The sequence below is a fragment of the Neofelis nebulosa genome, chromosome 7 (genome assembly GCF_028018385.1).
Source record: "Neofelis nebulosa isolate mNeoNeb1 chromosome 7, mNeoNeb1.pri, whole genome shotgun sequence".
Taxonomy (NCBI): Eukaryota; Metazoa; Chordata; class Mammalia; order Carnivora; family Felidae; genus Neofelis; species Neofelis nebulosa.
In genome coordinates, this window is record NC_080788.1 from 18,066,865 (window position 1) to 18,083,644 (window position 16,780).

The 16,780-nt window shown below is 47.0% G+C and overlaps 1 protein-coding gene across 10 annotated transcripts in view; it reads right to left on the reverse strand.

The window, feature by feature from the left end:
• TTC23 (tetratricopeptide repeat domain 23) overlaps window positions 1-16,780 on the reverse strand; it is a 106,266-nt gene that overhangs the window by 24,627 nt on the left and 64,859 nt on the right. For all 10 annotated transcript variants that reach the window (XR_009263906.1, XR_009263905.1, XR_009263907.1 and 7 more), the window contains exon 7: window positions 10,180-10,285. Coding sequence is in view for 7 of the 10 variants with exons in the window: in XM_058736722.1 (XP_058592705.1) it covers window positions 10,180-10,285 (106 nt within the window). In the remaining 3 variants the exon portion in view is untranslated. The remainder of the gene's footprint in view (window positions 1-10,179; window positions 10,286-16,780) is intronic.

Below are 16,780 nucleotides of genomic sequence, written 5' to 3' on the forward strand. Positions count from 1 at the left end.
GGTTATGGACCTCTGCTGCCCATGCTAGGGTGACCAGCAGGCATACCGGAAGCACAGGTGGACTTATTAAAAGGACGGGAGCACTATGAAAACACTATGAAAGTGGTCACAGGTGTAGAATACCGGGCTCATCTCATGTGCACCGGATGTGTGGCCCTGCACACCACGAGAGCTCTGGGAACACCCGAAGTTCATGCTGAGAATGTTGGGGGTCTCAAGAAATGATTCAAGTACACTCCATGTGATATGTTTTAGAAAGGAGAGAAGCCAACCCTTGCGAAATGTAGTCTACCGAACCCTGTCAACGTAAGGAAAAGATAGGTCTGAGAACAAGTAAGTTTCATTTATCTGCAAGATTTACTTTGCTTGGAGCCTAGGCGGTTGCCAGACTGAAGCAGGAATTCTGCTGTGAGGTGATGCCTCTGATTTCGGTCCTAGCTGCCCCCAGAGTTTGTAGCTATAGACAGGAGTTAATTGAACTGGAGCCCCCTGTTCCTTTCTTTCAGTGAGGGTCTGCTAGACCAGCAGGTGGATGATTTCTGGAGTATTTACTCAGAATTTTCTCTTGGTAGGAGAAAATTCTACCAAGCAGAAATTCTCTTTACTAGTAGCTGAGTCATGGGAGAAAGCATTACAGATTTAATGCTCAAACTAAGCATTAATTTTGGCTACTTTGATAATCTGATGACAGCAAATTAGTGGGGATGATGTGGCATTTATTTTGTTGATTTTAAAAGCATAACAGAGATGAACATTCCATGTCTAAAAATTAACAACGATATTCCGGAGTGGAGTACTCCTGATATTTTAATTTTCTGTCTAATTGGGAATTAACCAAAGAATGTAACTGAGCCTTTAAGAGTTCTTTTTTGGGGTACCTGGGTGGCTTAGTTGGTTAAGCATCGACTCTTGATTTGAGCTCAGGTCATGATCTCGTGGTTCATGAGATTGAGACCCATGTCTGGCTCTGCATTGAGCCCGCTTGGGATTCTCTTTCTCCCTCTCTCTCTGCCCCTCCCCTGCTCACATGCGCCCCTCTCAAAATAATAAACTAAAAAAAAGTAAAAAAAAAAAAGGTAAAGATCTTTCTGAGTCTCAGCCTTGTTCTCCTGAGATGAGCTCTTACTATGAAGACTGGCAGATATAAAGAGCGTAGGAAGGCGTTGGGGCTGAACAAGGAGGGACTGAGTTTCAGAGCCTGGGCTTTGGCAGAAGTGGTACCATGCTCAGATACAGGAAGAGGCAAAAGGGATGGGAAACATTTCCCTCCCCTTCCTGGTAAGGAACTGGACATAGGAGGACACAGCTGTGCTTGATTCCTTTCTGGCCCCTTTCCTGTAATGTCCTCCCGCCTCTCAGTATCCCTTCCCCCAGCAGTCACACGCTGACCAACTGCCTCCCCTAAAATACCCCGTTTTCAGCTGGCTTCCTAGACCTGAGTGCCACATGCTCCTTTCCCTTAGTGTAGTTGATCTCACGGAGATGCTGGGAGAGAGGGAGCTGCCTGGTCTAATGCAAACTAGTGCGTAAATGGCTCAACCTCTACCTCAGGGAGAGGTATTCATATTTCCCCAAAGAGGATGCTTGTTAGCACATATAGGTCTCTGGAAGAGGGGGTGAAAGTGAGAGAAGAAGGAAGGGAGGGGTGGAGGGAGAAGGAACGTATTACTGAAACGAAGGCAGTGTGGTTACTAGTGAACGAAAGCGAGGTGTTCTGCTGGGGATGTCAGAGGCGGACTCTGCCTGGAAATCTGCCCTCTGAGGTTGCTGCTGCCCTTCCTGTATTTCGGAGTCCTCAGCTTCTCTAAAGGTCCAGGCTTTTCCCATTTCTGTTCCTGCAAGGCCTCTAGTCCAAGGGGAGGAGGAGGGGGGGAAGGGTTCCCCAACTGCCATTGTCACAGAGAAGTTGTCACACATCAGGCATCATGTCAGTGGCCTTGTAGATCACAACAGCCTTGCAACTCAGGAACAGAGGAAGGGGTAGGGCATCCACTGTGGGTGCCTTCCCAGTCTATAAATCTGAAACTACTTTTATATTTACCTGGGATATAGGAAAACTCCCTTTACTACAAGATCCTGATGTATTTCTCTCACCCCTCCGACCCCCACGTTAGCTTTCTGAACTGTGAACCGCGTGATCTGTCTTTGAGAGGAGAGCAAATCCATCCTGTCACTACAGCTAAGGAGTGACTCCCTGATGAGCAGAGTTTCTTCTCCTGGGGGACGAGTGACAGCAGGATTTCCAGAGAGATCGAAGATCGAGCAGGGCGGGGAGATGCCATGTCCCAGCATGGGCCTCATGCCCTGAAGCCGGATTTTCAGAAAGCCAGCGATTTGCAGCTCTCTTACAGTGGCCGCCCTCAATTTTAAAAACCTCTTCTAGAATCATCTGCAACCTGATGCCGGTGGCCTTGGCAGAAGATGAGGTCATTTTCTAAAGCACAGAAGCATGACTTAACTTGTAAATCTGAGCCCTGGTGGCACAGGTGTTCCAAGGCCACGAGTCTTCTCCCGTTTCCACCCCAACACAATGTTCAGGCTGTCTGTGGGTTAGAGCGAGGGAGGAAGTGTGGCCTGCCTGCTGGGCAGGGGGACTCAATGTCTCCCAGAGGCCCTGTCAGACTCTGTTCTGTCTCTGTGTTCTTATACAGGCAAAAGAAAACCAGGCTTCATTCAAAGAGCAAGAGGAATGCGGGGTTAGAGTTTGACATGCTGAAGGTTAGGAGGCTTTTAATTAAAACAAATTCCAGTCACCCTGGGCTCATTTTCTTGAGGCTGTCCTAAGGCAAGAGCTGAACAGTGAGGACAGCTTTCATTAAGAGGGAGGCCTGCATGTACAATGTGACAATTATCTTTTGTAACAGTCTTGGAAAATAGTCTGTACTCTGTACTAACTGCAAAAGTATTAAGGACCGCAGGGAATGTAGCCTGGTGTTAACCCAGAGGAGCTCCATCACCCAGCAAACAAACAGACTGGACCCATTTGGGGTCCTGTTGGGGCTGTTGGGGCTGCCTTGGACTCTGCACAGGTAGCTGCCCTGAGGCTACCTCCCAGCCCTGAGGGGTGGGAGGTAGGAAGGGTGGCCTGAGGACACATGAAGCCCAAGTCAGGCTCTCTCCTCACCTCAAGGCCTTCTGTGGTCCACACTAAAGACTCTCTCTTGGAAGAACACTTCCACAGGCCCTGGACATGGCTTCTTGGAGCAGCAGACCTGCTGCTCAGTAGCCATATGATCCCCAGGAAGTGCAAGGTCATTCTGAGGAGACGGTTTGCCTTAGTAGTGTGAGGTGACCAAGATGGCGGGGCGGGGCTTCCGTGGGAGAGCAAACATGAAGTGCCTGCACAGTGCCAGGCACCTATGGGCCCAGTAAAGGGCTCCATCACCATGGGGATCTGCCTGCCTCCAATATCCTTCCCACCAGGAAGCTGACCCTATCTCTACCTCCCCACCACTCACTGTCCCACCCAGTAGTGGTCAGGTATCCAGCAGCTTCTAGCCCCAGTTACTTGTCTTGGTTGAAGTATATATTTTCCATAAGCTGCCCTAAAAACCCTTTTTGAAGCCAAGTCAGGGTATTAAAAACATAGGCATTTCTGAGAAGTTCTGCACACAAATTATTAGCCAGTATAGGAGTGAAAAACTGTATATCACAGAGGCACGTACTTCATCTTTCCTAGCAGAGGAATGACGCCATAGACTTTGTTCTCAGACACAAAGATGGAAGGCAGTTTGTAAGCAAAGCTTGATGAGGTTTCAGTGTGCACAAGGTTGTCTCTTTGGGAAGAGAGACCAACAGCCCGGACTTGGAGAGAGGAAGAGGCCATCTCTTCTGATCCTCTGCCAACCCTCCAGCCCCCACCTGTCTGTCCTCTGGGCTCCCTGGACCTCTGGGGACAATGCCACTCACTCTCCAGTTCTGGGGCCGTGGTTAAGTAGGCAGTGTCTGGCCTCTGTCTAAGCCTTGCTTTGTCTCTAGCTTGCAGAATGAGTCTGGACATGTCCTGGACCTCAGTCCTTTGGATGGCATGTGCTCTGAGGTGCCTTCCAGAGGTTTCTGAGAAAGGGCCCTACTAATGATGGTGGGAAACAGGGTAAGGGTTCTTCTCTGTCCTTACCCACCACTTGCTTTCTGCAGCTTCCCCTTCCTTTAGAGCACACAGCAGGCGTGGATGCTGATACCTGCTTATGGAGCTCAAGGCAGGCCAGGATCAGGCTGGCTGCGCATTTTGTAACAAGAAATGGACTCTGCATAGGACTGACGAAGGGTCTGTCGGAGCACACAGGGCTTGAGGGCGACTAGGGAGGCTGAGGAGGATGGGAGAGAGTGGGTGGGTGTGGCCAGCTGTGGTTTACACCCATTTCCATCAGCAGGACTGCACCCCAAACCCCACTTTGGAGGCCTCTGGTTGGAGGTGGGGCAAGGGCAACAGCAGGGGCTGCCGAGGGGGGCCACGGGAAGATAAAGGACACCTGACTGTGGCTACTCTCGGGTGGCCATGTTATCTATCAGGAGTCCACTGGCACTGGGCATATGTGCATTCCAGAGCCTGTCTGACTTCTTGTCTCTGTGGGACACACAGGGCCCAAGGGGCATCCATAACCCAGGAATGCAGGGCAGGGAGTAGGCTGCAGGTGGGGTAGGACGCAGCAGAGGGGCAGGCTGACAAGGTGGGCCACAGGAGGAAGAGTCGAGAAAAGGGAGGATCAGGTAGGTGGATAAAACAGGAGACTGCATCAAGATACAGTGCCCAGCTTCAGACACTTGTATATTTTATGTCTACTGTGGAAATGTGGGGAGAGCCTAGCACAAGGGGACAGCAGGAAGATGGACATATTTGCGCATGGGGAATTATATCTTGGGAATGCACCCCATGCTCATGAGTCTGATTCATATGGCCAGGAATCCCACCCCCTGCCCCTGAGACTGTAGTGGGACAGAACCCCTTCCACTGTGCTGTGTCCAGACCCTACAGAGCCCAGGCTGCAGACGGAGCCACTTCCAAACAAGGCCGCCTGTGCTCAGCAGGCTCTGCCTCTCAAAGGTTTACACCGAAATGTACTTGGCTTCCGCCCATTTCATTTTAATATCCTTTAGGAGAGGAGTTATAAACACAAGGCCAATGCCCTGAACACTTCGCAGGGTTGGGAGAGCTGTTAATACCAAGTTTGTCTATGGCTGCTCCGGGAAGCAGGCCAGGCTCAGGTTAGTGACATTCCAGGAGCCTGAATTGGAAGTCCTTATGCAATCGCAATCCTTCGTGACTTCTAGGGCAGTTTTGTCTGCATAAGGAATGCAGGAAAGGCACAGAGCAAAGGGATTAGCTGGAGCATGGAGCCTGAAACACGCTAGCTTCTTGGCCAGTGGTGTTTCGTTTGTCAGAGGGCAATGCCTTCCATGGGCATTTAGCAAGCAGGTTACGGAGAATCCCCAGATGAGAAATGTTTCTCATTAATGATTCTTTAAAAAAAAAAAAAAAAGTGTGCTCTGCACAGACAGGTTTAAGCACAGGAAAGCAGAGCTATGGTCCCCATGCATGTGGATTTCTTTAGCATTTGGTAGACCATGTTGGTTTGCTCCCAGGGGATCTGGCTGGGATTTCTGAACTAAAAGTGACTAATGTCCAGGTCACAGTCCTGCCACCCTGGGTGAAAGCCAGCCAGTGTGTGTGTGTGTGTGTGTGTGTGTGTGTGTGTGTGTGTGTGTTTGGGGGGGATTGGTATCCCCTTACTTGTCAGACAAGATGAGTACCAAATGCTCCCCTTTCCTTTCTTCTTGCTAGAGGCAGCAGAGGCCTGGAGAACCCCCAGCCCTGGGTGGGTTCCCTTCTTTCCCACTGTGGGGGGACTGGACTGAGAGGGGGTAACAGAGATGACATGAGAACCAGGCACCCTGAAAGACAGTGGGACTATGGCTCCTGACTGGGTGGGGACCAGTTCACTCCTGCTTCCAAAGGGAAGCTGGTTCCATTCATGTAACATGGGCCCCCTTGGCCCATACCGCACTTAGGCACCGTGGGTAAAAGCCAGAACAAACTCTGTATCTCAAAATGCCGAATGGTCAGTTCACTCTCCATGGCCTTTTGCACGTTTTGCCACCGAGAGAACAAGGATTCTGACAGCAGTTTTCAAACAGGTTAACACATTAGGAATAGCTTGGGGTTTCTCCGTGCTTGTATTCATTTCTGATGTGCCCATTTAGATGGTCTTTTGAGGCCTTAGAGACCAGGGTTGGTGCTGATCTCTGCACCTGTCCTAGGGCATCATGGTGTTGCCTGACAAGCAGCTGTTCTGATCCTGCAGTTCCACTGCCAACCCCACTTAGTGCTGACTCCCCTTTAAGGCTGCAGTAAACTTTCTTCCTAAAGGCATCAAGGTGATGGCCATTTCAAGTCTCCTCTGATTAGAGAAGGGCGTGTCTAGGAGCACCCCACAGAGTGATAGGGGCTGTGGTCTTTCTGGGTAGAGCAATGAGTTCAGAGAATAGAGACTGATGGAATTTGCAGGTATGGAGAGCTGGCTGTATTATCTCATTTGCAGAATGGGAGGTCACATCCCGCCTTCAGGCTTATTAAAAGGATTAAATGAGCACATGTATGAGAGTTCCAGCACCTGCACACAAGGCAAGCTCAATTCCCACTACTGTTGTCACTAACATTACTCTTACCATGATTCCTGCCACCTCTGAGCTCCTGAGGCTCTGCGCCCTATGTTTCTAGCAACCAATCCCCTAAAGCTCAAGCAGAAGTAACCCCCTTCCCTAATCTGTATTGCATCTTCAATTGTATCTCCCTGCTCCTGGGGGGAACTTTTCTTCCATCTTTACACTCTTCCTATATTTCAAATTCTGACCGGCAAGTCAGTTTGTGGGGTTCAGGCCACCAGAAGCAGAGGGGAGGTGCTAAAAGCCTGTGCGTACTCCTGGACTGGCCCCTTCCCACTGGCTCTCCAAATCCATCTTTCTGGGTGCCTCCGCTCTTCCCATGTCCTCTGTCCCAAACGCCATAGGCTCTTCCGTAGGCCTAAGTGGAGAGGGGCAAGGAAGAAAAGGGAGCATGTGCAGTGTCAGTCCTTACAATGTAACATGGAGGTCAAGAGCCTAGGTTCAAATCTGCTACTCCCTGGATATGTGCTCTTGGGGCAATTACTTAATCTCTCCGTTTCTCCATCAGAAACTGGAAATACTTACAGCAACCTCACAGTGTTGTGAGGATTAATTGAGTTAATAAATGTAACTGGTTAGGGGTGCCTGGGTGGCTCAGTCGGTTAAGCATCTGACTCTTGGTTTCGGCTTGGGCCATGATCTCATGGTTTATGGGATCGAGCCCCAAGTCCAGCTCTGTGCTGGCCGCATGGAGCCTGCTTGGGATTCTCTCTCCCTCTCTCTCTCTGCCCTTCCCTGACTCATGCTCTCTCCCTGTCTTGCAAAATAAATAAATAAATTTTTTTTAAGAAGTGTAACTGATTAGAACCATGCCAGTATGCACTGTGTAAGCATTAGCTATTATCACTATTATTACTGTGTGAGGTCATCTAAGTCTCACAGATCTTATTATATGTATCAAGTAGGTATTATTATCATTCTCAATTTATAGTACCCATGCTATATTTAGACTAAAAAATGTAATATATATATATATATACACAAATATATGTGTGTATGTGTGTGTGTATATATATATATATATATATATATATATATATATATATTTGTGTGTGTATGTATATATATATTTGGATTCTCTGATTCTGTAAACCATGCAAAACAGAGTGGCCTAACTTTGCAGTTACAGGAAAAAAAACATTTCAGGACACAATTTCTATGGTCCTCACCCAATCCATACATTTATTAACTAGCTGAGATGCTGGTGAACCAGAATCCCTCTAGGCAAAGAGGCCTTAGTTTCCTGGGCTGGAAACTCTTCCTCTTTTCTCTGGGCCTTAGTTTCCTCTAGCTGTTTGGTATTCTCTAGGGAATAGACTCCCGCCACCCCCACCTCATCAGTTTAAATGCTCAGAACCCTCCAGTTGTCTTAACCCATGAGCCTGAGGAAAACAGGAAGGTTCTGACAACCATTCATTATATGCACGCTCTCCAGGTCAGAAGTTACATGTGTTTTGCCCTCACACTTGCTTTGCTTGATCAGAGCCTGAAACATGTCTGAGTTGGTTACCAACAATTACACAGAAAAACCTAGATTTCTGCCATCTCTTGAAAAACAGATCTGCCCTCTAAGCCTGCCTTCTACATGACAGTAATGGGCTGGGGCTGTAACAGCTGCTCACTTTCAATAGGGCATGGGATTCTCCAGTTTGCCACAGTCCTCACATTTTGTGTTGTCTTTCTCGTATTACAACCCACAGTAGCTGCCATTTCTGATTAGGCTTGCTGCCCCTACTGTATCTTAATAGCTATCTATTTCGCTCACACTGCTTGTGTTGTTCCTATAGACGCTTAGATTTGTGGCTCCTGCTAGCATAGGAATTTCCATCAAATGTGTGTTTGCATCTTAACTGTCTTAATAGTTGGGAATGGAAGATTCTCTTCCCCTATTAAAGGAATGTTGGGGTGCCTGGATGGCTCAGTTGGTTGAGCGCTGGACTTTGGCTCAGGTCATGATCTCACGGTTGTGAGTTTGAGCCCCGTGTTGGACTCTGTGCTGACAGCTCAGAGCCTGGAGCCTGCTATGATTCCATGTTTCCCTCTCTCTCTGTCCCTCCCATACTTGTGCTTGCTCTCCCTCTGTCTCTCAAAGGAAAAAAAAAAAAAAAACAACATAAAAAATTTGAAAAAAAAAAAAATAATGTTAAGCACCAGAAAGCTGGTCAAAAAACTGTTGACCCTTGGGGCGCCTGGGTGGCGCAGTCGGTTAAGCGTCCGACTTCAGCCAGGTCACGATCTCGCGGTCCGTGAGTTCGAGCCCCGCGTCGGGCTCTGGGCTGATGGCTCGGAGACTGGAGCCTGTTTCCGATTCTGTGTCTCCTTCTCTCTCTGCCCCTCCCCCGTTCATGCTCTGTCTCTCTCTGTCCCAAAAATAAATAAAAAACGTTGAAAAAAAAAATTAAAAAAAAAAAACAACTGTTGACCCTTTGAAGGTTTTGAAGCCGATTGTTATATAATGGCGTGTTCCAAAAAGAGAGGATCAGAAAGTTTGCCTGCCTTCTCTATCCATAGATACGCTGCTCCAGCTCCAAGAAGGTGCTCAAAGCTCCAGGAAGCCAGAATGAGGGGCCTGTAAGGTGGGATGGACAGATGGATAAACCCTGATATCCCCTTCACCAGTTCCTCCCTGACTGGAGCCCCTGCCTGGCCCAGAAATCTCTACACACCAGGCTGCTCATTTTGGTATTCCCTTCATCTCCGCCTACCCTCCAGCTAGAAGCCTCTGCCTTCTAGCCCAACTCTGCCCCCTGAATCCCAACTATTCCGGATCTCCATTTTAGGCTTGCTGGCACGTTGGACCTTATTTTACTATAGTACATCATTATTTTTTATCTGACATTTTGCAATATACCCCTAGGTCTCCTTTATGAGTTATACTCTGTTTCTGAATATTCTGACCAAAAATAAGCCACCAGAATGCATGTTCCCCGTCACTAGAGGCATACTGTATGGTCTGAGCCTGGAATCGCGGATTAAAGAACTCCCCAAGCTCACCGCTCTACTTATCACATGGGGCTAAGGAAAACCATATGACTCATAAATGGCAACTTCCTCTTGGACTCCTGAAACCACGTAAAGTTCATCCTGATTGAAAGCTCTGTCCTGTGAAAGTCTGTAGGCTGGGGTTCCAACAAGCCTGATCTATCTGTTGCCACAGTAGCTCCACAACAATCTTTAAAAATCGATCACCTCTGAAAGTAGAGCAGATTTCCCTGTAAGCCCAGCGTGGATTCTCTGGGGGCTCTTCACAGCTCTGCTTGGATGAAGATTCGCCGTATTTGAAAGTAAAAGGTTAGAGAAAAGCTAAACAGGACAGAAAGCAGAGAACTGTGGTGGAAGTAACGCAGGGGCACAGCTCGGGACCACCACAGAAAGCCGCCAAAGCTCTCCAGGGGGGCCTGTGTCACAGGTCCGTCCACCTGTTCACCCATCCTAAAGGCAGCTGGTTCACAGACCCGTGTGCGGGACGGGCAGGGAGCAGGCAAGGTGCACCGCCCACAGAAGGTTTGCGCTCACCGTGGTGTTCGATCCCCCCAGAAGCGACGGCAGCGCGGGCAACCCAATGTGCAGAGACTGCTGCCTCTTCTTGAGAGGGGTTTCTGCTCAGCACGATGTGATGCGCCTGTCACCCGGGAAAGAAGAAACAGGATTGTTTACACGCTTGGCGGCAGCAATAGGGAACTAACTGTTCTTGGAGCAATAAGCAGAAAGCCAAGGAACTTTCTAGCAAGCTAGACAATATGATTTGTGTGGAAGCACAGTCAATTCTCAGGAGACCTAGATTTTAAAAGCATTGGGTTGTGGACAGAGAAAGCCCTGAAGGCTGAGTCCGGATGGCTCAAAGCTGTGGCCAGGGCGGATCACTAAGTAAATCATTTAAGTCTATGCTGCTGTGAGTGCAGTGTCAGCTGAGGATGGGCGGGGGGTGGAGAGGGTGGGGGGGTTGGCGAGCGGAGGAGGGTTTCAAGAAGGAAGGAGATGGGTTAAAAAGTGCCAGTGCTCTGCACAGGAAGTGGGCGAGCCCAGCCCCCTGCCCCAGCTCAGCCCAAAGGGGGCCCTTGCCGAGATGTCAGTAGCCTCCCCGGTGCCTGATCTACCAAGCCCACCTCCCTGCGCCTACTTCAACTGGCCCATGGGGCTGCCTGAACACAGAAAAGAGCTCAGTTCCTTAAAAATAAAGCCCAATTGAAAATTCTTTGAGAGAGAGAAAAAAAAAACCCTATGATCCCATGAATATAAACAGTAACAGTCCTCCCAAAATAAAATACAAAACACATCTCTCCAAATAAAAAAGATATAACATAAAGAATAAAAGAGAAAATAAAGTTACTACTCATCTGTCAACATTTAAACTTTTTAAAAATGCTATTAGTAACAGGTTCACATTCATTCAGTAAACAGACCCTTACTGATCACCTATGACAGGAGAGGCCAGGACCAGAAAGGGTGGGCAGTACAGAAAGGGACAGGAACTGAACCTGATGTCCTACAGTGCACTAACACCAGGTGGCAGGTGGTTTGCAATTAATTGCCAAAAGAGTGACAGAAATACTAAAATACCATGAGTTAAAGGGAGAAACACCAGACTGGGATAGGCCAAGACATATTAACAGCAATTAAGATTTCTTTCTCAGGTGTAGTATCAATTTTAATTTTCTTAACAATTTTTGTTGCCCGCGTTTTGTAGACGAGAGAGCTGAGGTTGAGGAGCAGGTGATATCTTGCCCAAGATACCTCATGGCTGAGAGAAAATGGAGATAAGATTCTGACTTTGATACTCGGACTCCCTCCCAGGGTGAGAATGCTGCCTTTCCTCCCTGCCCTGGTGCTTGTTGGCAGACATCACTAACTGATGCCTGCACACTCCCAGAGGCGCCGATTCATTCAGCCTCCAGGAGCTATGACTAATCCGTGGGAGCTGGCTAGGAGATAAAGCCACACCATCAGAACTTCCTAGTCCAGACCAAGAGGTGAGGCAGCAAAGCCATAGGGACTTGGTCCTCTGATGACCAGCTGAATGCATTTGTCAGTTGGTAATCAGGGTGGATTCTAGACTCTCATCTCATTTATCATATGTTAAAATCAGCTGAGTTATTAGCTCTAGACTTTTTATGATAGGGGCTATTCCAAACCAAGATTGTTAGCAATAACTTTTATTGTTGTGTTAAAACAATCAGAATTTCACATTTGTAAATGCGAACAATATCCTTTGTTTTAAAACTACTTTCCTTATTACAGGATGTAAATAAATGGAACAGGTAGTTTTGGCAACACCCCAATTAGTCATTATCCTCAATTTGGCCTGAGGATCTGGCTTGAAATGCTTTCCAATAATGCACACTCCAAAAAGTAAAGACAATTGGAGCCATTGGAGCCACAGGGATAGTCAAAGCATCACATGTTCAGGAATTTGAAGAGAGGAAGAGAGAGGAAAAGCTGCCCATCCCAATTGCAAACTGAATCATGTTTACTTTGTGTTTTCTCCTGCTTAACGATCTTTAGGATCCACCATCGAGGAGAGCACCCTGTGATGCTAGAAAAGATTTAACTCATATTGTTACAAAGACTTCTAACTCACAGTACTTTAGATTTATTCAAATTCAAATTCAAAAAGATTTCATATTTTGTTTCCACTCAATATTATAATATAAGGCAATGTAAAAGATATACATCTATCAAAATGATTCCTTTTCTTTTTACTTATTTAATTATTTATTTGGGGGGGGGGGCGGAGAGAGAGAGAGAGGCAGAAAGAGAGAGAGGAAGAGAGAGAATCCCAAACAGGCTCCGAGCTGCCAGCGCAGACCCTGATGCAGGGCTCAAACTCACCAACTGTGAGATCAAGACCTGAGTCAAAGTCAGATGCTCAACCAACTGAGCCACCTGGCACCCCTTTTTCTTTTTCTGTTTTTAATGTTTATTTATTTTGAGAGAGAGAGAGAGAGAGAGAGAGAACACGAGTGGGGGAGGGGCAGATAGAGAGCTTGAGAGAGAATCCTAAGCAGGCTCCATGCTGTCAGCACAGAGCCTAACAAGGGGCTCGATTCCACGAACCAGGAGATCATGACCTGAGCTGAAATCAAGAGCCAGACGCTCAATGGACTGAACCACCCAGACACCCCTATCAAAATTATTTTCAATTCATATGAATAATTACATGTTCTGAAAGTTCTGTATGTTGCCTTTTGCCTTTGGAGACAGGAAGCAAAATTTTCTGAGAGCAAAAATGCTCACAATATCAAGAAAGTGGATCCTGAGAGCTTAAGGGGATCCGAATTTCACAAAAATCTTCGTAACCTCAACATTTTTCTGTGTGAGATACTAATATAAACAACCATTTATTATTCATTATTCACTTCAGAAACTCAATCCTTGGTCTAATTTATATTTGATGTTCATGAAACTTCTAAAAACCATATGCTGGTTTAACATTGGGGTGAGGGAAGGAAAAGGGAACCATGATGTTAAAAATGTGCAAGATTAGCATCTCATTGATTCAGTAAAATTAAATTTAGTTTAATTTAATTCAGTCCTATTCAATTTACCTTAATTTTTAAATGCTTTTTACATGCCACATTGTGTCCCTCATCAGACTCGGGACCTTATCATAGCTTATTTGGTCCTGCCTTCATCATGTCCAAGCAATTTCTAGCCCTCTATCCACTCTCCCCATTCTCACTATCCAGTCGGCCCCTCCTGCTGTCCCTTCCCTTCTTGACCAACTTGGAGTTCACCATCTATCACTGTTGATACCAAAAATGCCCTCAACTTCACTGAAGCATTATTTGAAATGGTGAAAAAGGGGGAATCATCTAAATAACCATCAGAAGCAGAATGAATATATTGTGGTTTATTCATACAATGACTGAACTCTACCTAGTACATTAACAAAGTAACATTTCAGAAACATACCAGTGAGTGGAAAAGTAATTTATAAGAGGATGTAAACATCATGGGACCAGTGAGTTTCAAGTTTCTCTTTTGAAGCAAAACAAAAACAAAAACAAAAACAACACAAAAAACAACAAAAAAATCCTTTTGTTCCAGATTGTTTTGCATACTGTCTTACTGAAGCAGATGGAGAGGGTCTAGAAGCTCACTCAGCTGTGCCCACCCAGCTTCCTCCAAAAGACCTTCCATGGAACATAAGGGCTCAGGGTGATGCAGATCGAGAACCACAGATCCGCACGGTATAGGAGGCTGCCTTAGGGAGTAGATACAAAGGCAGTTGAAAAGCTAGTGATTAGATTACCCAATTTTCCAAATTAAACCACTGTTCACAATTCTGGAACAACACTCTGCTTGCTAAGAGAATATAAATACCCCTGTTATATGCATCTGAGAGCATTTAAGGACTAGTTGTTAGTGTTAACAGAATTATAGGAGCCATGCTTGCCTCTCCTGGCTTTATGCAGGAGCCCAAGTAATGGGCCCCGCTGGGGATCTGTGCTTGACTGCATTCACTCCTTATTATTTATTAATCTCCCAGGGCTCAGATTTCTCCTCCCGTTCTTTGTTGTTTTCAGTATCTTACGGTTATATATTTATCAGTTGTCATCTTGGAGCTGAGAGGGAGTGTTTAATATTCCTAAATCTCTTGAGCCGTTAACATGTGGTACTGGGTTAAAAACAAAAACAAAAACGCAACCTTTAATATCTCATACTGAGCAAGGTCATTAATTGAAAAACCTCAGTCATCAGATCAACCACCCTCAAGCCCTGCCAAGGTCCAGAGCAGAAGGCTGCACTTGGGCCCTCCTGAGCATTTCCGGGGGAAACCACTGAGTCCACAGCGCCAATCCAGCTGTCAATAGACACAGCCAGAGCTACAGCTGGCAGACTCTTATCTGACTGAGGCTGTCCCCTTGGATTTGTGAAATGTGTAATAGTTCTTGAACAGAAAACTTGATGACTAGTAAGAAGGATGTTTCTATTTATGCAGGCAGACCCCATCATGTGAATACTCAACTTAAGACATGCAATGCTCTGACTGCAGGCCCCAAGCTCTTCACAGGAGAGAGGGATAGATTTTTTTCCCCCATTTGGTAAACAACTAGGAGGATCACTGACTCAGAGGGAAATCTCTTCTCCTGCAGCAAAGTGGAGAATCCACAAAGAGCTAAAGGTGCATTGGTGGACCTAAACTGAGTCTATTTACCCTGGAGACAAAAACATTCATGGGGAAGACAATGGAAACCTGCGGCTCAGAAGCCGCCAGGATCTTTGTACTTGAGGGCTAGCACTAGAGAGGGACACTGGGAGGGTGGGAACTAACCTTGAGTAAGCACCTACTCTGGCCAGACGTGGTGCTATGCAGATTACATACACCAGCTCGCTTAATCTCAGAATCACTGGTGAGGGTGATGTTAACACCCAATTTATAGATGGGGAAATGAAGCCCTCGGGAGATAAAGCAACTAACCGAAGGTCGTATAGACGGCTCAATGGCAGGACAGGGATTCAGACTAAGGCCTGTGATTCCAAATTGCATCCTGCTCTAGTCTAACATCTGGTTTTTTAAGAAAGTAGAAGTTACAGAAAGAGGATCTTCTAATCGGCATAATGAAGTATTATTTAAGAGTCAGAGAAATAGTTGCTAAGTAGTAGATTCGGCCCAGAGGTTGAATGGGCTGGCTAGGTGGAGGGTGAGCCACTGATATGTGGGTCTCGAAGCAGCTTCTGAAAACGAACTGTACGGGGACACCAGAGTGGGGAGTCGGGCAGTGGCTGATGGATGGAGCAAGATGTTAAGGTGCCTTCTACCGAGGGTCTGTGTTTTTCTGCTTTGCTTCAAATTAGTGCTTTAATTCAACAGAAGCTCAAGTCCTCTTGTCACTGTGAGGTGTGAGTTTGCTATGTTTCTCTTATAACTGGCCAGCTGTGCGGCTACGTAGCTCTCCCTCTTGGCCTTGCCAGAGCAGACCATGCAATCTTCAGCTTTGGGCTGATGCCCTTGTACAAGACAGGGTCATATTGCAGCCCAGGGTTGCCACTTCCTTTCCTCTCCAGTCTCTGGCCAGGAAGGAAGCCTCTCAAGGCCACCCACACCACAGGGGCCTGGGGCAGCTGGAGGGCCTTGGCTAAGAGAAAGATGTTGCTGGGACTCTCTGGGGGGCGTAGATGAAAGGGAAGTCCTGGGTGCTGAGGGCATTCCAAAACCGAGTTCTGAGGGCCCCAGACTAAGCTAGTTTCTTTTAATAGTCAGAGAGAGTCCTCAGTGGCAGCTCTCCAGTCGTCAATTTTAGCTCCTCCGAAGGGCTGGGGAGAAAAGGCCCTACTCTCTGTAAGGGTCAGCACCAAAATAGATATGTTGGGAACTTCGATTTTCATCCTCTCTTGGTTGGAAGTATGTGTTTTCTTAAAATGTAACTAGATTTTTAGATTGTAAGAGTAATATCGGTATATAATTTTGAAAAATCCTAAGTGGTAAGTTAAAATGCCTCTCTCCCTTCTGTCTATAAGCCTCACCCTCTTCTCCCGATCCCGTCTGACTCCTTGGAGTTATCACTATCAAGTTCCCTGTGTATCCCAGAGATATTGATATGCTTATACAAACATACACACATATAGGCCCATGTTTTTGTTTTTGTTTTTTAAGTAGGCTCCATGCCTAGTGTGGAACCTCATGTGGGGCTTGAACTCACAACCCTGAGACCAAGACTTGAGTTGAGATCAAGAGTCTTAACCTACTGAACCACCCAGGTGCCCCTATAGGGGCATGTTCTTAAACACACCCATGCATAGACACGCACGTGCAATTGTAACCTGACGCTGCCCTGCTTCCCTCCCCCAGCCCAGCTTCATCTGCCATCACCCTTCTGGGCTCTGCCATGATGGCTCCTCTGCTCTCTCCTCAATCTTCGGGGTGTCTCACTATCAGTCCTCGGGCTGCTCTGTTGGGAGCTCTCACAGCACCCAGTCCTGCTCCCTGTGTGCACATCACGGTCGCCATTTTACATTCATCTGTGGGACTATTCAGCTAAGGTCTCTGTCACTCTCTAGGCTGCTCCTCCATCACCGTCCCAGGGCCAACCACTGTGCCTGGCACATTGTAGGGTCTAGCCGGTTGTCAACTGAAGAAACATTCTGATCCACATCTGCCATTTCAAAAATAATA